A 25224-nucleotide genomic window follows, 5' to 3' on the forward strand; every position below is an offset into this window, starting at 1 on the left:
TTTTAGTTCCATACCACCCACCTCAGCCACCACCTCCCTTAACTTTTTTGTTATTAATTACTGCACCATCTCCAAAAGCTGTATTTCAAACACACCACTCGAATCTTTACCTCCTACACTCTTCTACCTTACAAACATTCACTGACCTTATTGAGACCGCCAATGCATGGAGCACACCCTGGTATCCTCACTACCCAACCTTCCCTAGGATTTTGACTTCCCTCATCTTCACAACACCTTTAACCACCTTCCCATCGCTCGCACCAACTCTACTGCCCAGGCAAACATCAACCCAACGAAGCCCTTTAACTACTCTGTCTGAACCCAGGCAGCCAAAACCGGCTGGAGAACCCACAATTACGTTCACGGTTCTCATGCTAAATCCTGCTACGTTTCGAATGGAACAGAAACAGTCCCCAACAATTCTACTGTACTTTCTTCTTATTTTCATTCTCCCACTTTCCAGAAAATCTATTCATACTTTCATCTGTTCTTCAAATTGTATTCAATTTTTCTCTTGCCCTCAAGTTAATGATCTTGCCTCGTACTCTCACTGAGAAAATAAAAGCCATCAGACGGGAACTCCCTTATCTTCCCACCACCCAATATACCACCTGTCTGCCTTTCATTCTACTCTAGAGCTTACCCCTTCAATCCTACTCCCTCTCACCAAAAGCACCCTTCTATACAGGTAATTAGCCCTCTACGTACTTCAACACTGGTGCCTCTTTCTACTGAATCGCTTCCGTTAACATGGTACATGCTCCATTTTCCCCTTCAAGTACTTCCCTATTTCTGTGTTCCTTCTTACAACAAAAATTTCCCCAGTGTTTCCTAGCATCATTGTCTCACTTCCCTATATCCTATTCTTATCTCAACCCATTCTTACTGGGCTCCTTCCTCCAAGCTAGCCATTTCTCCAAGCTCACAATTTCTCCATGTTAACAAAAATGAATCTATATACCCTCATCTTACCTTCTCAAAAGCAATGAGAACTTCCTTTTTCGTTTGTTTCTGTGAGACCAGAGATTACTCAGCGCCTTGCCCCGCTCCACTATCTCTAAGTGGCCTTAACTCCGTAATTCTTCAACATCCATCTCCAGCTATGACTTCTTCACTGATCTCCAATGCTTATTTCCAGCTGTTTATTCAACAGCTTTGCTTTAGTATCAAATGGGAATTTCAAACTTAATGTCATTACATATAACACTTGTATCTCCCCCACATCAGTTACTTCTTTTTGCTCCTCAAATTAAGTACAATCCTCCACTTTGATTAGCTTTCTTTCTTTCTTTTTTTTTTTTTTAATTCAAAAGCCATGGTAGATTTCTTCTGGTTTTCAGGTTTGAGTTCAATGTCACCTCCCTAAGGAAGTCTCCCCTGACTGGCACATGTAAAGGACATACCAGTCATTCTGCATCATTTTATTCTAGTTTACTTTTACTGAAACTCATGATAGTATCTAAAATTACCAGATATTTTAATTTTTTTTTACTGTCTATTATTCCTCTACTATAATGCAACTTTATTGAGAGCAGAAACTTTTTACTCTTGTTTGCAGGTGTGTTTCTAAAATCTAAACCAGTGTCTAGCACATAGTAAGAAATTAACAAATATTTTAAATGAACAAAACCATTTACAGTAAATTTCTATGTCCTTAAAACATCAAAACAACACATTTTCAAAGAGACAGAAAGCCCATTAGAGTCAAAACAATAATTGGTGGCCATTACTAATATTTTAATAGCTGACATTAATTGCACAGCTGCTATGTGTTAGAACCATTTAAAAAACGTAGTGTTGAATATGTAGTACTTCTTTCAAGCATCCAATAATCTTACAATATAGGTACTATTACTGCCCCCACAAGAAGAGACTGAGACAGAAGGTTACCTGCTAAGGTCAGAAACCAGTGAGGGGCAGAGACGGGTATGGACACTAGCTCTCCAGTTCCAGAGCCTCGTCTCTTAACCACCAATCCATGCTAGCCTTTCATTACAACTAAACGAAATAATAGTGATCCATTACCCACTATCAATAAACATTTTAATAGATTAAATTGACTGGTCGATTGCCGTATCTGAATTTATCTGAGGGTAGTTTTAGTGGGTGGTATGTTTCCAAAATAGCACTAGTTTTGTTCCGATTTCATACTTCATTAACATGTAATTTTCTTAAAGTCTATGCTATTTCTACTCTTCTTACCTATATTTCTTATGTCTATTTTTCTCTTATTTTACTCTTACATTAAAATTCTGTTAACATAATTTGTTTAAAAGAAAGTCTCAACTATTTTAAAATGTGGAACAATGTTCAAACTTTACAATATTCAAAAAAATGCAAATTAAACCAGACAGTTTTCACCAAATTGTTTATATAAAAATAAAAAAACACTAACATTAAAAAGGTATCATTTCATACATATTCATACACTGATAGCGGCTCTATGAATTTTTACCACTCAAAAATATTTCAGACCCTTAAAACAGTCATACCTGTGGTTGATAATTTCTCTTCTAGAATCCTTTCATGATAACGTGGTCTTAAATATGTGCAAAAAATATTTTAAGGCTTTGTTTATTACTGTCTAGTCTTCGGGTGGTGGAATGATGGCCAGTTTTCCTGAACCATGTAAGAATTTTCTTCTTCAAAGGGTTTTATCATTTTCAAAAAAAATAAATAAATAAAATAGGGGTTTAATTAAGCATACCAATATATAGAGTTCAGGTTGTAAGTACATTTTAACTTTAAAACGAAGAATGAATCAAAAGTTATTTTGGTTAATATACCTAAGACAAAAAAAAAGTTTTGCTTTATTAAATTTGTCACTGTGAGAAAACTGATGAGTCAAAAGTAGTTTCAGTTTACTTCCCCTTTCCTCTTCCCAAGTACCCTGAGGAAAAGAAAAAGGAAAATTACAAACACCCATGTGCTTGTGTGTGCACACACAGACACACACACACACACACACAACCACTCAGACTTCTAATGTAAAAACCTAAGGTGACAGGATCCTTTGAGAATCTGGTTCTTCGGGCTGATTTCAGGGGTGGAGGTACAATATCAAAGCTCCATCCTTGCTCACATGTTGGGATACCTGCAGCTGGCGTTGCATGTATTCATTCAAGATGAATATACTGTAGAGCACAGGGAAATACATACAAGATCCTGTGGTAGCTCACGGCAAAAAAAAATGTGACAATGAATATATGTATGTTCATGTATAACTGAAAAATTGTGCTCTACACTGGAATTTGACACACAATTCTAAAATGACTGTAACTCAATAAAAAATATTTTAAAAAAAGATTACAAGCTGAGATTTGTTGAAGCATTATTTTTAATAATTACTGATAAAAACAAATGTCCGATAATAAAAGGGTAGGCGTGACTAAACTCTGGTATCTCTACTCCCAGGGATGTGCATGCTGCTCTTTAAAACTATTTAAAAAGTTACTAAGACTATAGGGAAATATTTCTGATACAATAAAAAAGCAAACATAAAGTTGTATACGATTCCTTTCTCTTTTTTGTGTGTGGGTACATATTATAGTTTTTTGGTTTATAGTTACCATGAGGCTTATATATAGCAATCCATATATACACGTGATTGCTTTATGTTACTAATCTCTTAATTTCAAATGCATTTTAAAAACCCTGCATTTTTACTCCCAACCCCTCACTCCTACTATTTTTGACATCGTATTTTATATCTTTTGTTCGCTGTATCCCTGAACTTCTTATTCAGATACGGATGATTCAACTGCTTTTTTCTTTTATTAACCTTCCTACTAGCTTTGTACCTGGCTGACTTACTACCTTCACCGTATACGTGTCTTTACCAATGAGCCTTTTCCTTTCGTAATATTCATGTTTCTAAGTGACCATTTCTTTTTCCATTAGAGAAGTCCGTTTAACATTTCTTGTAAAGCTGGTTTGGTGGTTCTGAATTCTAACTTGATGTTTTTATTTCTATATATCTAGTAGGTTGGTTACACTTTCTGACCTTGGAGAAGTGGCCTTTTGCAGGAGTTGTCCTCTGAGCCCCAGCAGTGCACTGCCCTCTGGTCACTAGAGCTGTATGTTCTAGGGGTGCCCCCCATGTGGGCTGCACGGGCACTCTTGGGGGGCGGGCTGTGGGTAGCCGGCCCTCAGTCTGCTTGGTTGCTGGCCGCTGGTTGGTGGGGCCAAGTTACAAGGCAGCTGGTTGCAGAACCCTGGGGGCTGGGGGTCCCAGGGCTAGTGCTGGCTCACCAGTGGACAGAGCCAGGTTCTGGCGTTCATGGCTACAGGGTTGTGGTTCCTGGATCTAATGTCGGCCTCCTGGTGGGTGAAGCTGGTTTCCAACACCGTTAGCTGTAGTTTCTGCAGTGTCCCAAAGCTGGTGCTGGTGGGCTGGTGAGTGAAGCTGGACACCAGGGCAACTGGCTGAGGAGTCCAAGATACCTTAGAGCTGATGTGGCCTGTTGGTGAGTGGGGCTGGGGTTGGTAAAGCCTGGGGCTGGTGTCAGACACTGCTAGGTGGGGCCGGGGCCATGGGATCCCGGGTTAGTGCTGGCTCACTGGTGGGCAGAGCCAGGTCTGGTGTTAGTCCACTGGTGGGTGGGGCTGGTTCCTGACACATGGACTGCAGGGTTTCAGGTATCTTAAGGCTTGTATTGGTCTGCTGGTGAGTGGAGCTGGAAACTGGAGTGGTTGGCTGAGGGGCCCAAGGTGTTTCAGAGCTGATGTGGGCCTGCTGGTGGAAGGAATCAGGGCCCAGTGGGTCCCAGGGCTAGAGCTGCTCTGCCAGGGGACAGGCTGGGTCTTGTCAGGGCAGGCTGCAGGCTGCAGTTGACCGGGAGCTAATGTACACCCACTGGTTGGTGGGGCTGGAGCCCAGGGGTTTCTGCGATTGGTACCTGCACACTGTCAGGAATAGCTGGGTCCCGGAGTCTCTGGCTGCAAGGCCCCAGGGGCCCCAGGTCTAGTGCCTGTTCACTAGTGTGTGGGGCCTGGGCCCTCCGGTGGACAGGGTCACGTCAAGGGGTGCCTGTGGGTTCAGGAGGTCTTAAGGCAGCCTACTTGCTGCTAGGTATTGGAGCCTACAGGCCGGAGGGCGGCGGCAGGGGGAGTCCTGAGGCTAGTAAGTTAGAGGGAGGATTCCAGAATGGTGCCTGTCAGCACCAGTGTCCCCATGGTGGAGGGAACTCCCCAAAATGGCTACCGCCAGTGTCTATGCCCCCAGAATAAGCTTCAGTTGCCTCCTGAATAGGAGAAAATATTTGCAAATGGTATGATCAATAAGGGATTAATGTCCACAATATATAAACAGTTCATACAATTCAACATCAAATAAACAACTGAATCAAAATAGGCGGGAGACTTGAACAGACATTTTTCCAAAGACACACAGATGGCACATGAAAAGATGTTCAACATCACTAATTATCAGAGTAATGCAAAACAAAACCACGATGAGGTATCACCTTATACCTGCCAGAATGTCTATCATCAAAAAGATCACAAATAGCAAATACGGGGAATGATGTGGAGAAAAGGAAACACTTGTACACTGTTGACGGGAATGTAAATTGGTGCAGCCATTGTGGAAAACAGTATGCAGTTCCCTTAAAAAACTAGGAACAGAATTACCATATAATCTAGTAATTCCACTCCTGGGTGTGTATCTGAAGAAAACAAAAACACTAATTTGAAAAAATACAAGCACCCCAATGTTCATAGCAGCATTATTTACAATAGCTAAGATATGGAAGCATCCTAAGTGTCCACCAAAAGATGAACGGATAAAGAAGATGTAGTGTACATATACAATGGAATACTACTCAGCCATAACAAAGAACGAAATTTTGCCATTTGCAACAATATGGATGGATATTATGTTGAGTGAAATAAATCAGGCAGAAAAAGACAAGTACGGATAAAACTATTTAGAAAAAAATTTCATGTATAGAAAAGAAAAGTACTAAGTCATTATCAGCATGACTGTTCTGGATGGTATAACTGTATATTTGGGATCTTCTTTTCCTTTTTTTTTTTGGTATAACTTAAATCTTCCATAATGATCATGAAAAATTATTTAAAAATTAAAGAAATGAAAAAAATTTTAATGAAAATAGCCCCCCAAAGAGTATTTTGCTGTGAAAGTTGTTATCTTTAATTCTAAGCATCCGTGAAGGGAACTGAATGACTTTCTTCTTTGAAGTAGAGAATTTCAAACGTTTTACACAAGTTTCCCAATATTTGCCATAGAAGAAAATCTGGAAGAAGATCCCCAAAACTTTGAGGACACTGTGGTGCAGGCAGTCAGAGAAAGGTAACCTGAGTTTCCTGTGGGTCTGGGGACTTCACCATTTGTACCCTAGTTTCCACTGACAGCTACCAATGAAAAAGCACACTGGAGAAACTGAGGTAGAGTCCTATGTCCTTTTGAGAATAGCTAGTATTAATTACTAGTTAAAGACAGTATCATCCCATAGACACACAAAAATACGAGTTTATTAATTCCAGATCACTCTCACACAACTCCAGCCATACACAGAAGGATCGGACTTTTTCTGTGAGCTCAGGAGAGATTAAGACTTAACTCGTTCATTCGATTGAAAAAGAAAAGGAAGCAGGCAAGCATGAACAAAGTTTAAAAATCAGGTGAATAAGTATATTAAGTCCATACACCTGCTATGAATGGTGCATTTGATCCTACCTAGCATGTACAACAGAGTAGCTATGACACCACCACCTTGCATTTCCTTGATATGATCACTCAGCAGGTCACGTTTCCGAACAACTTCACTATTGCCATATTTTATTATAAACCATCCTTAAAAGACAGATCAATAGCAAACTGAGGAATCAGCAAATTCTTCACATTGGTTAAATGATTTCCAGGAGGTCAGAGAGCAAGGGATCTGACTTGTACAGCGAAAATATATCCAGGATTGTCCCCTATCCCAAGACACTTATTTTAATTAACATATAGTAAATACATATTAACATATAAAATACACACCTTCTACTGTTTCGCTGAAGATTTTCACGTGGCCTTTAATTAATCTTACTGACTAATTGACCATAGTCAATTTTTAATACCATTCAAAGGATTTCACAAAGATGAAATGAATGTATCTACTTCCGTGAGTCAATCTTGGGTGGATAAAACAAGGAGAATATTGGAGGAAGAAATTTGGGGAGAGAAATGAAAGTAGGGACGGGAGTGGGGAGGGTCAGCAGAGTGCGGTAGGTAATAAAACATTGGGGGAGGAGGAAGTACAGTCCAGCTTCATCCATGAGCACCATCTGCATAAATCAGGCCTGTAGCTGACATGTAATTTTGTGTGGGTCCCCTGAGAAGTGGCCCTCGGGGCTTCATTATTGATGAAGAGATTTTTCTTCAAAGTGGCCTAGTCAGGAGTGCCTCAAGGGGACATTCATAAGCACTCATAGTATCAATTTCCAAGCACCTGGGAGGTAGAGACACAGACTGTCTCTTTAATTATTATGATAGAGATAGAGGATAGTGAGAATGCTGTTACACAACCAAGCTGAAATCCTCAAAGAAATTAATTATTATAACCTGGTATAAAAAGTTTATTATTGAGTCATCTTTCAGAAAGGGCACATTTCACCTTTTCCTGGTGCAAAATAGGTTGGTCTCCAACACCCTCCTTCCATGGAGCTAAACATGTTATAAATACAAATACAGTGTGTGCAGAGATGCTTAGAAGTCCAGAAAAAAAACTTTCTTTGAAGCTAATATGCTCGTCTAGAGAATCTATAAGCTTAGCCCAGTTTATACAAAGAGAGATGGAATTGAACACATTTTTTTTTTGAAAAATAATTGTGTAGGGATTTCTTTTCAGGAAAGGATCACACCAAATCCCTTCTAAATATCACTGAAAATGCCAAGAAATAATTTTCACCAATGCATTGGGACTGATTTAGTCACAAAAACACTCAGAAAAGCACCAAAGAATCAATCCACATGTACACTGAAATGGAACAGTAAGGGTTGGGGGTAGAAGGAGTCAACCTAGGGTTTGAATCTTACTCCCCAGTGTATTAGATGTGGATAATCCTGTGTAGACAAAGCCTGTGCCACACACTTCCTTTGAATCTCCCACAGTTTACACTAGAGGGTTGGCAGTAGAGTGGGTATTAAAAATATTTTTTTAAATAGAAATAAAAAGCAAACTGGAGAAGGTCTCTTTAAGTGGACCTGAATTTCAAAAACTCCCCATCTCATTGGTAATACTGGCAAAAAGAATTCAGAAATTTTCTCGTAAGTCATTATCTGCAACATTTTTGAATCTATAATGAGCCTCCCTCATTTTTTTAACTTCATTAACTCTCTCTTTCCTCACGTTTTAACAGCCTTTGATACCACTAGTTAATTCTTGCAGTTGAACAACATTCCAGTCAAATGACATTTACATAACACACGATATACACAATCACAGTATTTACAATAACTACTAACTACCATTTAAAAAGCATATATTTTAATTGACAGATGCTGTCTGAGGTGTTACATATATACATGACTCCAATTAACCCTTATAGTTGTGGCATTAAATAAATTAAGATTAAATCCAACTGACAGAGGAAGAAATGACAGTCCAGGAAACATGTGACCTCAATCACACAAATAAAAACATAACAGAGCCAGAATTTGAACCCAGGTCTGTTTTAATACAATGTTGTTGTTGTTGTTGTTTAAACTAACCATGAAATGAAGCTTGATTTTGTGAAATACAAAAGCAACAATTTTATACAAAAGTACTATGTTCCTATATATCAATATATAGATAACCGTGGTGAAGAGTCTAAAAAAAGAAAGTTACATGTTGAGTTAAATACAGATGTTTCCTATCTACCAGTATAACATTTTAATTACAAGCAATGGAAGGAGTAATAATTATAAGCCACAAGAAAGCCATAATCCTATTAAGAGTTATCAGTGGTATAATTGGCTCCAGGATATCTCTGAACACCCACATCATTGATGTTTGAGGCCAAAAGCCACCTTCTGTCTAGATACGGAGGATAAGAGCAAACCGAAGTCCAGAAGGCAAGCATGTCACATCTGAAAATCAAAATCCTGACTGTAGACAAATTTATTATCTTAGAATGACTTATGAACATTTTTTAATTAAGGCAGGATATAAATGACACAGAATTTTCCTTACAGTTTTAAGGACTGAAGACTTCTTGCTCAGACTTGTCATTGTGTCCATTTAGCTAAGAGGCAGAAAAGCAATTGGCCAATTCTGCTTCTCAATCTCTTTAGCCACAGTGGAGCCGAGACTATAACAAATCTCTTATATTTTCTGTCACATTATTTCACGACAATTTTGTTTCAGGCTCATTATCTTTAACTTTAGTGTTTCTAATTTTGTGATTTACCTTTATGCTAATTATTAGAATTCTCCCACAGTGACCACACATGGTCACCTTACTGGAAGGTCTGTTTTTCAGCTCGTGTGTTGCCTGTTTATACACTGAGTTTGGTAAAATGCTATATTCAAATAGTTAAGGAAAGACATGATTGCTCAATAATCATCCAATTTTCCTAGCATTCTGACTAGAGATCTTCTTGGCATTATTGTTAATTCTTTACTGTAAATGTAGAGCTTTCCAAAACTGGATTTTCCTCCTAGAATGTAAGAAAGGCGGCTACTGAATTTCAGCACATTTTTACAATTAAGCAATCAGTCAACACTATCTGCTATGATTAAGATTAAGCAGATCCAATCTAAAAATCTCCCTAGTGATGGATTCATCATTAGTCATTAATCTCACAGTTTTTAATTACACTACTGAAACCGGCCATCTGAATTAATGTGTAGGAGGTAGAATTAAAAAACTGTAATGAAATATATATATATGTGTGTGTGTATATATATATATGTTTGTGTGTATATATATATATATGACCATGCTTATAAAACTGTAATGAAATATATATAAGACCACGCTTAGAAATGTGTATTGCACCTTAAAACTACAAGGAGCTATTATTGGAATAACTCTCAAAATTTGGAGTAACTTTCCAAATCACATAATCAGACACATTTCCACTGCCCAGCTAATGTCCTTAGAAAGGAGAAATTATTTGTTGTTGTTGTTGCTGTTGTTGTTGTTTGGGGGGAAGAGATCATTAGGTCTATTTATTATTAGTTTTGTTGTAGGTGGTGTTTTTTTTTGGAGGTACTGGGGATTGAACCCAGGAACTCACGCATGCTAAGAAGGTGCTCTACCACTTGAGCTATACCCTCCCCCGAGAAACACTTAAAAATAAAATTAAGTACTGTCCATGGGACAGCTTAAAACAGGGAAGACAAGGATATTTTTAACAACTCAAACTCACAAAACAAATTGTTTTTTAAAGAGTTTTTTTTTAATGCTTTAAAAGCCTTGGCAAGCCTAGTATTCCCTGAGATTCGTGGTGCCAATCAGTAAAAGGAAGGAGACAAGAATGGACTGAATAAAAAACATCTAAGTTCAAATAAATAAATAAATAACCCAAAGCTTCTGCAGAATTGAATCCTTATTCTTTCATTTGGATCCATGACCCTCCTCCCTCCCCAAGAGCAAAAGCAGTTATGAGAAAGGGCATTCTGATATATCTTTTGCCATCTCTACCAATCCATAAGTCTTTTTCAAAATGCTCCTTGAAATTTACTTTCTCCAAGTTGTTTCCATTATACCCCCATTTTCCAAAGCCATTATTTTATTATCTTATTTTCTTACCTAATAAACACAGAAAATTCTCAATTATCTTCTCAAATGAACAGAAGTCATAGTATCAGTAACTCAGAAACCATTTCTATTTGACTCTAAATACATTATGATTTTGTGGACATTGCACTGAAATCCTTTTTTTTTTTTATTCAGGGTAAATTTGAAATGAGTTTATAACCCCTTAAGAGTCATTAACTGATAATTCTAATAGATCTTGATTTGGGATTGTGGAAGCAGTAGAGTGGTAGGCAGCAATTTAGTCTGACTATAAATATTTACCAGAATCACTAACATTCAAAGAGTTAATTAAAAGCTCACTGTAGCTGCCTATATTTTCCTTTAGCTATACTCACAGTAAATTCTCAATTATCCATGTCACTGGAGGGGAACAAGACATTGAACAAAAGGAAACTCTTAAAAAAAATCATTCTTAACTTTGTTTTTAAAAATGCAGATATTGACATTAGATCAATTGTCAATTCAAACTAAATGAAGTATTGTAAAGGTACTGCTGAGGTCAGAGAAAGTGATCAATGTTTGATATTCACCTTTTTCGAAATCTTCCCAGGAAAATCTGTACTCAAAAGTCATTTTTGACAAAATTCAGCTGTATTCAAAAAGCAAGCCCACAAAGTAAAATAACTTTTAAAAGGATATAGCTACCATTAATGAACTTTAAAATAGTAGTTATTTATAGGCAGTGATTTTTCTAAGAGTTTTTCTATATTTTTATTTTTAACATGTTTTGTTAAAAAACAAGCTAGATGTGAACTTGTGACATTTCTTCATTATCCTGTCTGTGATTATTTCTCCTTACACAGCAGATTATGCAAATAGGACCGGGAGAAGCTAGGTAACTTAAAGTCACCTATCTAAAAATGGATGCAACTAGGCCTCAATCCCAGGCAGTCTGCTCCAGATCCTAGGCTCTGAACCACATCAGTGTGTTTAGAAAAAAAGCTTGACTTCTCATACAACTTCTACCATTACTATGAAAACAATTTTTGAGTATATGAGCTAGGTTCTATTGCCTACTATCCGATATCTAGGAATGCATCCTTACTCTGCCTATCTTCCAGCCCAGGTGGAAAACTCTATGTTTTTCACTCCCCAAACCCTTCAACCCAGATGTGATGTTGGAATGAGGCTAGAAATAATGGAGTTAGCACACAAAACAACTCTGTATATCTCTTTTTTTCCCCAGAAACAAAGATATTTTTTGGCGGCTTCACTGAAATGTGAGGTTCTGTAGGTGGTTTACAGGGAAAATTAAATTACTATTATGGTGAGTTGTAACCAACACCTTCTGTTCTTTTCACATTTATCAACTGAACACATACTCTGTTTCATACTGATAATTTTTTGAAAGGTTATGTGCTTCTCCATGTATCTGAGACTAAGGCAATGGTCACAAGCAGATCAATCTCTAGACAATTGTTTTAATAAATTCATTCAAAAAAGGCAAACCCAATGTATGCATTCAAAGTTGACAGAAAACTGAACTTTCATAATTCATTCTGATTCTTAAAAAAATGAACGTTGGTGAGTCAATCGGATCAACTGAGACATCTATGCTTGGATGTGTTCCTCTACACTTAATACATTTTTCCTCACTGCATTACATTTTAATGAGCAATTTCATGCTCTTTCATGGCACTCTAGCTCATGAATCATGGGTATTACTTTGAGGGAAAAGAAAGGTGCTATGTGTGATGAAAGATGTTACAGATTAAAGTGTGTTGCATATATGAACTACATAAAAGCTGAAGAAGTCTGAATACCACTATTCTATATTATGAGAAATATCAGGAGGACAAAGGTTACACTGAAGTGAGTAAATGGTTTGGCCTTCTTAAATGGTCTTATTTGAAACAACATATGAAATTAAACTGGTCATTAATGTTTCCACTGGTATCGTTTTCCTGAGTGTAATGTGGTTAAGAGCTAATTTCATGGACAACTGCAAAAGAGATACAGATAAAGAAATTCAAAAGCCAAAAGCCACCTGCCCTCTGACATTCTTATCTCTGAAATCAGAACACCAGGACTGCCCGAATGCTGTCAGAAAGCTTACTGTTTCACTTAGTTTAACAAAGGGGGGCAGGGGGAGTTCTGGTTAAGTCAAATAACAAGGACCAAAAAAGGACAATGACCTAAGTCAAGTAGCTTTTACCCTGTGCACACATGAATAAATGTTGGGTTAAACAGGTCATACTGATCAATATGAAAAAGTAAACTATCCACAAAAGAAACCACAAGTAAATTAATCAGAGATGTGCATATAATATACTTCGGTTCTTATTACTAAAATGGAGTTTTCAAACCGATGTATGAAGTCTGGGGGAAAAAAAATCACTACCATTCCCCAAATAGAACACATAGTTCCTTCCATCAATGACAGAGACAACACAACGGCAAAAGCAGCTATTCTGCAAACAGGTGGTTTTAAGCTTTTCCTTAAGCCACTGAAAGGACTGAGGAAAGGAAAATTTTGTCATTTCCAAAGAAAACACAGGTGTGCACATACCGGTTTTACCAGAGCAGGAGATTCAAATAAAACCCCAAACAAAACACAACAAAATAAAATTACAAAGCAGTTTATTTCAGCTCAGGAGTGTTAGTATGTCTAAAATCACCGTTCATAATTCCACCCTTCTCCCCGCGTACATAAAGGTCCTAGGGAGAACTCAAGGGAAATGGTCATGCCACGCCAGGTAGCACCTTCCCACAGGAGGAAAGATGCCATTTTTACAGAAACAGAGTGTAAGAGAGAATCAAAAACAGCTGAGGAGAGAAAAATACAGTTTATTCTGTATTTCTATATTTTCCATGTGCTCGATACTTTCTCCCATTCTTCCCTACGTGAAATCATTTTCACGAGCAACACTACGGCTAACGGGGACTGCGAACGCTGACATACGGATCTTTATTTCTATACTGCACCTTTGCAAATATTCAGAAGTCAGGGACAGGAGGTGGGGGCAGCAGACAGGTGTCCCGAAACGCTTACAGGGGCAAAGGGGAGGTGCGGGGTAGCCTGGGTGAGAGATGAGCGCTCCTATGGGAAAGTCCATCTCTCTGGAACTCCTGGGCTTCTTCAGGCACAGCCTTTCAGGACAGGACAAGACAGGTTTTTTCAACACCCCCTCCGAAGAAAACAGCCCCAGGTCCCAACCAAAAGACACCCCTGAAGTGGCGGGGCCCCCCACTACTTCCCCGGCCGGCCCGCGCGGGGCTCCGGCTCCTCGCGCCCCCGCGGAGGTAAAGTTTCCCGCGTGCCCCCCTGCGTCCCGGGCCCGGCGGCGGCCCCGGCGGCCAGCCCGGCGCCCAGCGGCTGCGCCCCCCGCCCGCCCCCGGCGAGCCCGCGCGCTGTCGGTACCTCTATGTCCGCCACGTCCTTGCTCAGCACCGGGGCCATGGCCGCGCCCGCAGCCTGGAGTCCTACACAGACAGACCCTCGCCGCGTCCTCAGGCTCCCGCCGGAGACCGGAGTGCCGAGCGGACCCCGAGCGCCCGTAGAAATAGGAAGCGGAAGGCCGGCGGCGTGGGGGCGGGGAGGGGCGGGGCGGGGCGGGGCGGGCACAGGGCGGGGACGCCCCCGGGGCGGGGCTGCGCGCTCGGCCCCGCGGCTCCCGGCGCCCAGCACCGCCCGGCGCCGGCGCCCGCCCCCGCCCCCGCCCGGCCGCGGGTTCTCCGTCTCGGCGCGGAAGGCAGGGAGCGCCCGCGCTGCAGCTCTGGGCGCGGGCCTCGCTCTGTGAACCGCGAAAGGCCGGGCTAGGGAGGCGGGAACTATATGTGAGAGACTCGCAGGATTAAAGGTAAAAGCAGTCGGCGCTCTAAGTAAGGAATTACTCCTTTTCTTTCCTCCCCGAGGAGCCCTGCGAGGTGCAGAAACATTGTCTGCAACTGCATCTTCAGGAACTCCTCGGGGATAAGGTAGTAAATGTTCCTCCAGCCAGCCAGCAAATAGGCGGGAGAAGGCAAGGGCGCGGGTCTTCCGAGGATTGATGGCCCCTGGGGGGTGGAGGCGGGGGGCAGGGAGAAAGGGGGCCGGGGATGGAGGCGAGCAAAAATTGCCACAGAGAGAAGCGGCAAATAATAAGTGCTGTAGGTGGTACAAAATCTAGGTTTGTTTTTTTTTTACAGAGCAATACAATTCTAATGGCTGCTGTTGTATTCAAAATTAATTATTCTAAAATGTGAAGCTCTTTTTGAAGAGTTGTTCTTCATGTTTTGTGCTAGAGCTTGCCGGGGAGAGGGGGGCGATTCTTGCAGAGATGCTCTCAGGCTAGAAAATACTCATCTCATCTTTGAGTACGTCTGTACTCCAGACTTCTCTCTCCCTCCAGCTGGACAGGTGCATCGGCCTCTCTCCTTCCATAACACTCCTGCTTACATCTTGTAAAGCTTTTATGGCACTTCTTTATCCTCTTGGCCAGATAGTGGGCACCTTGGATTCTAGTATTTCCTAAGAATATTATCATTATTCTTTCATAGTTCATCATTTTATTCAACAAATACTGAACCTTTTCCATTGCTAGGCACTGTGTTAGGTGCTCTTGAACCTCTTCGGGAAGACATACCCCTCTCATGGAGATTATGCTCAGAGTAAGCAAGTAAACAAACTCATAAGGAGACTGTGATGCCTGCTTGGAAGGTAAAAAAGAGGACTAGGGCAGAATAACTGAGCTGTGAGTGCTCACTACCTTGAGTGGTTGGGAAGTTTTCTTGAAACAACCCATCAGATCACCTTCCAGAACCTGGAATTTACTAGGAGATAGGCACGTTTTTCTTATATCAAAGAGTACATTAAGAGAAACTAGAAACTCATATAGAAACCTTAGAATCGTCTTTGACTCCCCTTTTCTCCCACCTTAAATGCATCCCTGAGCTCTCAGGATTCAACGTCCTAAATGCGTCTTGGAAGATTCCTTCCTTTCTCCATCTTTACTGCATCCACCAAGGTCCAAGCTGCTGCTGGTATTACAGCTTCTACTTATCCCTCTTCATGCCAGACTGAGCTTTAAAATGTATTAATTGGCTTATCGCTCGCTCGCTCTCTCACACACACACACACCATAAATCTTTCAGTGGTTCCCACTGCATTCCTAATAAAATACAAACTCCATAGTGACTTCTGAATACCTTGCCCTTCCCCTCTTCTCCAACCTCACCTAGGGCCACTCTTGCCATGACTCATTATGTTAGAACCACAAAGCAAATCTTCCCGTTTTCCAACCACTTTTCTCCCTTTGTACGTGTCCTCCATTCTACACATCCTTTAGGTCCCAGGGGAGCTACCCTGACCCATCCACACCACCAACAAAATTAGACCCACCCTGTCTCCATCATTCTCTTCCATAGCGCCCTATTTTTTTATCTTGGTCCTGTCAGATTTTATTGGCAAATTTATTTGACTGTGGTTTGTGTAATATCTGTCTTCTATTTAGAGTGTAAGCTCCAAGAAGAGAGGCTCCACATCCGGCTTGGTTGGCTACTGGCTATTCAGTTCCTAGGCCAGGACTGAAACATAAGAGACCAAAAGTACTTAGTGATCGATTGAGTAGATCCTAAAGTTGGTTTATGCACTAAGCAGTTCATTTTAGAAACTTTAGTTTCACTATCCTTCTCAATGTTCCACTTATTCCTGAGAAGTAAAATCATAACATCTATCAACGACTTTCTAGTTTAAAAGAAAAAATGTCAAACTAATTACTTTCCTTTTCATGGAACAAATGTTCCAAAGTCAGATATTCCTTGATCTTCCTACAACCATACCTTACTCGCCTCCAAAGTCATCCATATCCTCTTAGAGATATTTTGTGTATACACACACACACACACACACACACACACATCATATATACATAGAGATATATTTAGAAGGAGAGAAAAAGGATACATACATATATGCATATGTAATTATAATGCATATGATTCCAATTTAACCATGAAGTTTCAATAGTCAATTTCCTAACCACCATTTATAGACATGGATTCTTCTAGGTTGCATGCTAATGCAAATCTTATCCATTAGCAATTCATACTTTAGTTTTATGGATACAAGTGTCTAAGTTATTCTTAATAGTTAGACACTATATGTCTGTATTTATTTTATGTGACTGTTATTCTCATAAACTACCATGAAAGATAATACCAAAATATTGCTCTTTCCAAAGGTAAGAGCTTCTTCAATGACACTTAATAATCAAATGTAAAATTTAAATGTTACTTTACCATCCCCCCAACCTCACCAAACAGATGTGTCCTATTCTGAGATATTTAATGAAGGCATCTAATCACGTTGCTCACATGCCACACCTATACTCCATGATCAGTGATTGAATCTAATAATATTTTAAATCCATTGAAATTCCACATTAAACACAGTTGTACCTGTAAATAATCCAAGCTGTTAAAAGCCTACTGCAAATGAATTCACACTACACTTTTTTAAAGTTGTAAATTATGATGGCATTTGTCAAGCTGTCCCTCCATCTGGAAGCACAGTCAAATATCAGGTGTTCCACATTAATTTTTTGTAAGCTTTGGAGAGACAGCTCATCTAATAGTGTACAACTTTACCAAAATGCAGCCCAGCCTAATAATTTACATTACACAAATGAATATTATTTTTATTACCACAGTCAGAAGGAAAGCTTGTGAGTCATCTTTCATTTCTGGGAAGTTATTCAGTACCACAAATTTTAAAACACAATAAAAATTTAGATTTCCATATGCTTTTATTTCTTCTTTGTAGTTTAGCATTAAGTAATTTTTAAGCACTCTTGGAAAGGTGATATTCCCCCCAAAAGTCAGAGATTTTGATCATAAAACCTTTCTTCCCCCATCTGATTTTCTAAGGCCAGATTAACACCTAGCCAAACTGACCAAGAGGAAAATGACTAAAAATCAGCTGGGTTCAAATATTTCAAGTATTCCTGCTCAAAATAGGTAATAATGTATATATTAGTTCTATTTTATAGACTAAACATGTACAGCTTATTCTACTATATATACCATGTGCCCTGCATGTAAGTAAGTCTGCATGTGCACACACGTGGATGATATATACATGCACATACGTTGTGTGATGCCATGAAAAGCACCGATGACAGAGAAGCGACAAATCCCCATCAAAAATGTATTCCACAGTTACTTATTGAATGCTGTTATTTCAGTCATTGAGATAGGCATTAGTAATACCTCAGGGTGGAATAAAGACAAAGGCGTTGTCATGACAAAAATTAAGCCACTAGCTCAAAACCTCATAGTGTCACACAGTGATTTTGAGTAAGTGGCTTAAATGAATGTGTGAACGGATGCTGATTGTGAGACTTAAATGGCAAGATGTATGTTAGTATTTTGTAAATTGCAAAATGTCATGTAATGTTAGACATTAAAATTTTAAGGAGATCTTCTCCAATGCTCGTGTTCAGGAAATACGCCGTGGATGTACGACTGACTGTGAGTGACTTGGGGTAAAATTCAATGTGAGTAGGAGGTTTACAGACTGAGCTGACTTACAGTAGGGAAAAAATATCCTCTATAATGAATGTGCTCTGACTTTCCCTCATTACCTCAGGGTCTGGTCCTCAGGCTTGTTGCTTCTGTCTCACAGTCAAACTTTACCATAATTCTAGCTGCTGGCATTTACAGCTGTTTCTCGGTTTTCTTGCTAGAATTTTATTCTTTCATAGCTTCAGGTACTTTTATATTTGGGATTGAGACAGAACCTTGCTGAAATTATTCATTGTTTCTTTTGGTCAACGGCAGTGCGTGCCTGAGGTGCCCCACAGAGCCCACCTTTTCCTGCAAGTTAGGGCTGAGGTAGCCATGCCCACAGCTGCTGCACATGTTGCTGGTTGGCAGCTCCCTGCTGAGTCACACTCTGGAAATTTCCCGTGGTTAAAGAGAGCTGTTTACCTAAGGGTCATGCTTCTTCCTAGGGTAATGGGCATGTAATAGCTGATCGTTGTGGGGCCACAAAGGCCTGGCACGTGCCTCAATTCAAGATATCTTTGAAGGGCCATCCCAACTTCAGAGGCTCCTGGAGGGATCATCTGAGAAGTTCGTTGGGATTACCAGAGTTCAGCTCTTCCGTCTGCCCATCCTGCTTCATTCCCCTCTCCCACCGGTCCTCATCCAGATAGCACTGCCCAATGAATAAACTTTCCGCATGCACATTTCCATCTCATAGTCCACTTTTCAGGGGTCCTAAGTTTCATTATCACCACTGCATATTATTTAACTGATAGAATATATAGCATGTAACATGTACTTAATTATCTACGTCTGTGTTGCCACAAAACCAGCCTTTATACCCCCAAAACAGGTTGAGGCTCAGAGGTAGAGGTTTGGGAAGATTAGAAAAGAACAGCTTTATTACTTTGCTAAGCAAAAGGGAACAGGCTAATGCCTGAGAGACTGTGACTCCATCTTGGGGTTGGGGTCTTGAAGTTTTGTAGAAAAACTGGATGGAACAACAAAAGTTGGTAACAATCAGGGTGCTTTACAGGGTGCTACATTCCTCTTAACCTCCGTGAGTCTTGGGGGAGCGCCCAAAGGTCTGTCCATTCTTCTGAGATGAGCAGCCCATACCTCCTTCCTGGAGCACAGCCTCTGGATTGAAACTATTCTCAGTAAAGAACTTAAGGGAGAAGTCCAGGGGCTGCTTAGCACAAAAGCAGTAAGGGAGAGAAAGCCAACCGCAGGATTTCTTAGAAAAAGTCAGCAAACAGTTTTAGCAACAGGGAGGTTAGTTCATTTCCTACTCCTTCATCTGGATGTAAAAAAATTGACTCTTATAATAAAGTCTTATCACTTATTTCAGTAGTTGGACATAGTCCTGTATTTGCTCATTTATTTATTCATATCACAAATAACTATATGCCTACTAGGTATACTAGGTGCAGGGAAGAATGCCAGAGGCACCTTGGTGAGCAAAAAGAAATGAAGTCTGTGCTTATGCAGCTTGCAGATGAGTTTGGGAAACGAACATTTGTTAAGTAATCACACAAAAATACGATGCTTACTGTGCATAGCAATATCAGGGCAGAAACAGAACTGTTATATCAGAGGGGCTGGGAAATCAGTGAAGGACTCCTTGAGAAAATGACCTAGCTGCTAATTTCTGAAGGAAAATAGAAGTTATGAAGGCAAAAAAGAAGAGATCAGAAGCATTCCAGGCAAGGAAGTAAGCTCTGCAGAAACCAAGGGCAGTGGAATCCTGATGGAAGGGAAGGAGGGCTCTGATGGCCGGAGCTCAGGCAGCCAGGGGGAAAGTGGCCCAGAGGGAGGCTGTAGAGATAAGCATGCCCTGCAGTGTTTTAGTCTCAGCTTGGAATTTTGAATATTATCCTATAAGAGATGGGAAATCATGGAAGTTTTTTAAAGCAGAGGAAATACATGATCAAATATGTATTTTAAAGTATTACTCTGATTGCAGTGTATGTGTAATTGCATATTCATAAAGTCACTTGAGGGAATATGTGAAAATAAACCAAGGCAAGTGATTTCTAAGGATGCGCTCAGTCATTTTCTCCACATGCTAGCCTGGGTGATAATCACCATTATCACGGAAACAAAAATAGTGAGTTCCTACCAGATATCAATGCCATTGTCAGTTTGTCATTTTGTAGCAATTCAAAAGCAGGTCTCTTTTTTAATTGAGGTATAGCTGATTTATAATACTATATTAGTTTCAGATGTATAACATAGTGATTCAAAATTCTTATAGATTATGCTCCATTAAAATTATTATAAGATATAGACTATGTTCCAATATAGTGTGTGCTGTGCAATATCTCCCTGTAGGGTAGACATCTTATACATAGTAATGTATACTTCTTACTCCCCTACCACTGTCTTACCCCTCGCCTCTTCCCTCTCCCCACTGGTAATCGTTAGTTTGCCCCTATATCTGTGAATCTGTTTCTGTTTTGTTGTATTGATTCTGCCCCCTCCAACCCTACTCCTCAGTGGGCAAGCACCAGCTTCAGGAAAACAGAAACCACAGCCAGCCATATCAGGAACCTGTCCCACCCACCAGTGGGCTGGCACTACATCTGAGAATCATGACCCTGCAACCACCCACCCCGGAACCTACTTCTGCTCACCAGTGAGTCAGCACTCGCCCTTGAACCCCTCAACCCTTAGGGTTCTGCAGCCAGCTGCCTCATGACATGGCCCCACCGACCAGTGGCCAGCAGCTGCCACACAAGACACGGCCGGTTAACCAAACAGACTGGGGATCAACCACACAGAGCCCGCCATAGCAAAAGTACCTACACAGCCCTCACCAGGGGCACCCTAGAACATATGACTCTAGTAACCAGAGGGGAGTGTACTGCTGGAGCTCAGAGGGTATCTCCTACAAAAGGCTACTTCTCCAAGGTTGGGAAACAGCCATACTACCAGATACATAGAAATCAAAACATCAGCTTAGGCAAAATGAAACAACAGAGGAACATGTTCCAAATGAAGGAACATGTTAAAAGAAGAAGTGAAGAACTAAGTGGAGATGGACAGTCTTCCAGATAAAGAGATCAAAGTAACCATTGTAAAGATGATCAAAGAACTCTGGAGAAAAATGGATGAACAAAGTTAGAAGTTAGAGGTTTTTAACAAAGAGTTAGAAAATGTAAAGAACCAAACAGAGATAAAGAATACAATCAGTGAAATGAAAAACACACTAGTAGGACTCAACAGTAGATAAAATGATACAGAGGAATGGATCAGTGATCTGGAATACAGAGTACTGGAAATCACTGAAGCTGAACAGAAAAAAGAAATGAGAATAGTTTGAGAGACTTAAGACAACATCAAGTGTCCTAATGTTTGCATTATAGTGGTCCCAGTGGAAGGGAGTGACAAAGGGGCATAGACATATTTGAAGATACATTAGCAGAAAATCTTCTTATCCTGGAAAAAGAAAGAGACATCCAGGTCTAGGAAGCACAGAGAGTTCCAAACAGGATTAGCCCAAAGAAGCCCAAACCAAGATACATTTTAATTCAAATGGCAAAAATTAAAGATAAAGAGAATATTAAAAGCAATAAGGGTAATTCAACAAATTTTGTAGAAGGAATCTCTCATAAGGCTGACTTCAGCAGAAACTCTGCAGACCAGAGGAAATGGCATAATATATTGAAAGTGATGAGAGGGGAAAAACTCCAATGAAGAATACTCTACACAGCAAAGCTTTCATTTAGTTTTGATGGAGAGATCAAAATTTTTTACAGACAAGCAAAAGGAAATAGAATTCAGCACCACCAGACCAGCTTTACAAGAAATGTTAAAGCAACTTCTCTGAGGGAAAAAGAAAAGGCCTCAACTAGAAATACAAATATTGCAAAAGGAAAAAGCTCATTGGTAAAGGCAAATATACAGTGAAGGTAGTAAATCAACCAGGTACAAAGCTAGTGGGAAGATTAAAAGAAAAAAGTAATAAAGTCATCTCTTTCTGCAATAAGACATTAAGGGATACACCAAAAAAAGATGTAAAATATAATGACAAAAATAGTCCTAGTGAGGGGTTTGGGAGTAAAACTTCAGGGTTGTTAAAATGTATTTGAAATTAAGAGATGAGCAACCTAAAATAATTTTATATAGAGAGGTGCCTATATGTAAACCTCATGGTAACCACAAACCAAAAGTCTGTAATACAATATAGTCACTAATTCATAAGGACAGAACAAAAGAAAAAGAAAGGAACAAAAAAGAAATCTAAAGAAAGCGGGGGTAATACTTAAAGCAGACAAAATAGACTTTGAAACAAAGACTGCAACAGGCAAGGAAGGACATTCCATAATGAACAAGAGATCAGTCCAAGAAAAAGATACAAAAATTTTAAATGTGTATGCACCCAACATAAGAGCACCTAAATACAGATGGCAAATATTAACAGACAAAGCAAAAAATTGTCAGTAACACAGTAATAGTAGGGAATTTAACACCCCACTTACATCAATGGGCACATCCAGACAGAAAATCAATAAGGAAACACTGGCCTTAAATGATACATTAGACCAAATGAACTTAGTAGACATATGTATAGAGCATTAAATCCAAAAACAGCAAAATACACATCCGTTCAAGTGCATGTGGAACATTCTCCATGATAGAACACAGGCTAGGCCACAAAACAAACTTTGGTAAATTTAAGAAAGTTGAAATCATATCAAGCATCTTTTTCTCAACACAAATTCTATGAGACTAGAAATTGACTGCAAGAAAAAAATGCAAAACCACAAACAGATGGAAGGTAAACAAAATGCAACTAAACAATCAGTGGATCACTGAAGAAATCAAAGAAGAAATAAAAATAAAAAACCTGGAGACAAATGAAAACACAAAAATCCATCATCTATGGGATACAGCAGAGGCAATTCCAAGAGGGAAGTTTATAGTTTAAATTTACAGGCTGACTTTAGGAAATAAGAACCATCTTAAATAAACAACCCAACCTTACACCTAAAGGATCTCAAAAAAGAAGGACAAGCAAACCCCAAATTTAGTTGATGGAAAGTTGATCATAAAGATCAGAGCAGAAATAAAGGAAACAGAGACTAAAAATACAATAGGAAAGAACAATGAAACTAAGGTGGTTCTTTAAAAAGATAAACAACAAAATTGATAAACTTTGAGACAGACTTATCAAGGGAAAAAAAAAAGCACAAATCAATAAAATCAGAAGTGAAATAGGAGAAGTGACAACCAAGACCACAGAAATAAAAACGATCATTAGAGATTACTACAATTAATTATATTCCAATAAAATGGACAATGGATTGTTATCAAAAAGACCACAAGTAACAATGTTGGTGAGGATGTGGAGAAAAGGGAACCCTTTCCACTGTTGGTGAGAATGTAAATTGGTGCAGCCAATACAGAGAACTCATAATGTGTCTACAGTCAGTTCAATGAAAAAAATTATTAATATCATCATATTCCTGAATGAAAGCATTTTAAGAGTTAGAGAAACTGGCAAATAGAAATATTAATACCATCATAGTCCTAACTATAATTTTTTTTAAGTTATAGAAAGTGGCAATTAGTGAACACTACTTAAGCCTTATCTAACTAAACAAAATAATCTGAATATTTGAATAATGTCCTATTACAAAATAATTGATTGAATGTATTGATGTATTTAATCTATAATAGGTACCTACGTCATTCTTTTGCTCCAAACCTGTCGTGGCTTCCAAATTTACTCAGTAGAAAAAGTCTAACCACTAGTGCCCTATAGGACATGTATGATCTGTCTGCTTGGTTCCTCTCTCTCCCTCTAATTCCTAATCTTCGCTTCAACTCTGTCCATTCATACATCCTTTTCTGCTTGCTGTTCCCTCTGTCTGCAATTCCACCAGATATTCCACCAGGTATTCTAACAGCTAGCCCCTCAACAGTTTCAAACATTAGGTAGAGTTCACCTTTTTGGAAAGGTCTGTTTTGAGTACCATATTTAAAATCATAGTTTCCACTTATCACATGCACTCTTCCCCCTTTCCTGCTTTACTGAAATTTAGCATTTTGTTTGTTTTAATTATGTGTTCATTCACCATCTCCCTTCTGTTACTAAAATGTAAGTTCTGTAAGGTTGCTTTGTACCCTGCTGTACACTCAGTGTCTGAACCACTGCCTGGCACACTGTATATGCTCAAGAAATATTTTGCATGAATGCATGAAACAGCTGTGGGGCCAACTGGCATTCTTTGAAGTCCAAGGACCCCCCCCTCCCATTCCTGGGCTCTCGGGTGTCTGCCTTCAGTCTCTCAACAGATAAAGTACATCTTTACTGGGTGTGTTTGCCCTAACCAACTAACAGCCCTAGGTAATGCCTAATCTCACAATAGCTTGAGCTGGTTTGTTTCAGCCCACCTTATCAGAGTCATAAACCCCACCACCCTTCAAGGACCCTAAACTTCTTACCTACAACCAATCAGAGACCTGGACACAAGTTGATCAGGCATCTTGTGACCCTGCCTTGTAAAAGACCCCCATGACCAGCCCTCGGTGCTGACAGAGGCACCGCTCCTCTGTGTGGCCCGCTGTTGGCCTGTAGCAGCGTAATTGTTTAAGTTTTCCTTTGTTTCCTAAACTTCCCTTTGTCTTTGGAAATTCTTTTACCACCTTCACACTGGGCCACCGTGTCCCCATACAACAGCCAGCACATTGTAGTCCCCTATCATTTTTTCATACTTCTGTATTAGCATTTAATATTCAACATTGTATACTTATATGTCTGTTTCACCCACCAGAGGGAATTATTCAAGGGCAAACACTATGTCTTGCTAATCTTTGCATCTTTAGCTTACATAGTATCTAGAAATAAGTAGATGTACTCAGAAATGTTTTGACTGAATGAACAAATAGATTAAAAATCAGCATGTTTGTATGTTTTCCCAGTAGCACTTGCCCCAGTGCGTCTTCAGATGTTTGAAAATTAAAATTTATCATGTATTCCAATCAGAGAAACTC

General features: G+C 39.6%; 1 protein-coding gene and 1 long non-coding RNA gene across 5 annotated transcripts in view; one reads left to right on the forward strand and one right to left on the reverse strand.

Annotated features, from left to right (window-relative positions):
* Positions 1 to 14291, reverse strand: part of DPYD (dihydropyrimidine dehydrogenase) — a 720433-nt gene extending 706142 nt beyond the window's left edge. For 3 of the 4 annotated variants that reach the window (XR_004322677.1, XM_032487158.1, XM_032487159.1), the window contains exon 1: positions 14120 to 14291. Coding sequence is in view for 3 of the 4 variants with exons in the window: in XM_032487158.1 (XP_032343049.1) it covers positions 14120 to 14158 (39 nt within the window). In the remaining variant the exon portion in view is untranslated. The remainder of the gene's footprint in view (positions 1 to 14119) is intronic. The other variant, XM_032487157.1, reaches the window with a different exon arrangement.
* Positions 14292 to 14395: 104 nt separating this feature from the next.
* LOC116665902 overlaps positions 14396 to 25224 on the forward strand; it is a 70532-nt gene continuing 59703 nt past the window's right edge. Inside the window, exon 1 of the long non-coding RNA XR_004322682.1 lies at positions 14396 to 14558. This is a non-coding gene — a long non-coding RNA (uncharacterized LOC116665902). The remainder of the gene's footprint in view (positions 14559 to 25224) is intronic.

The sequence above is a fragment of the Camelus ferus genome, chromosome 9 (assembly GCF_009834535.1).
Source record: "Camelus ferus isolate YT-003-E chromosome 9, BCGSAC_Cfer_1.0, whole genome shotgun sequence".
Lineage (NCBI taxonomy): Eukaryota > Metazoa > Chordata > Mammalia > Artiodactyla > Camelidae > Camelus > Camelus ferus.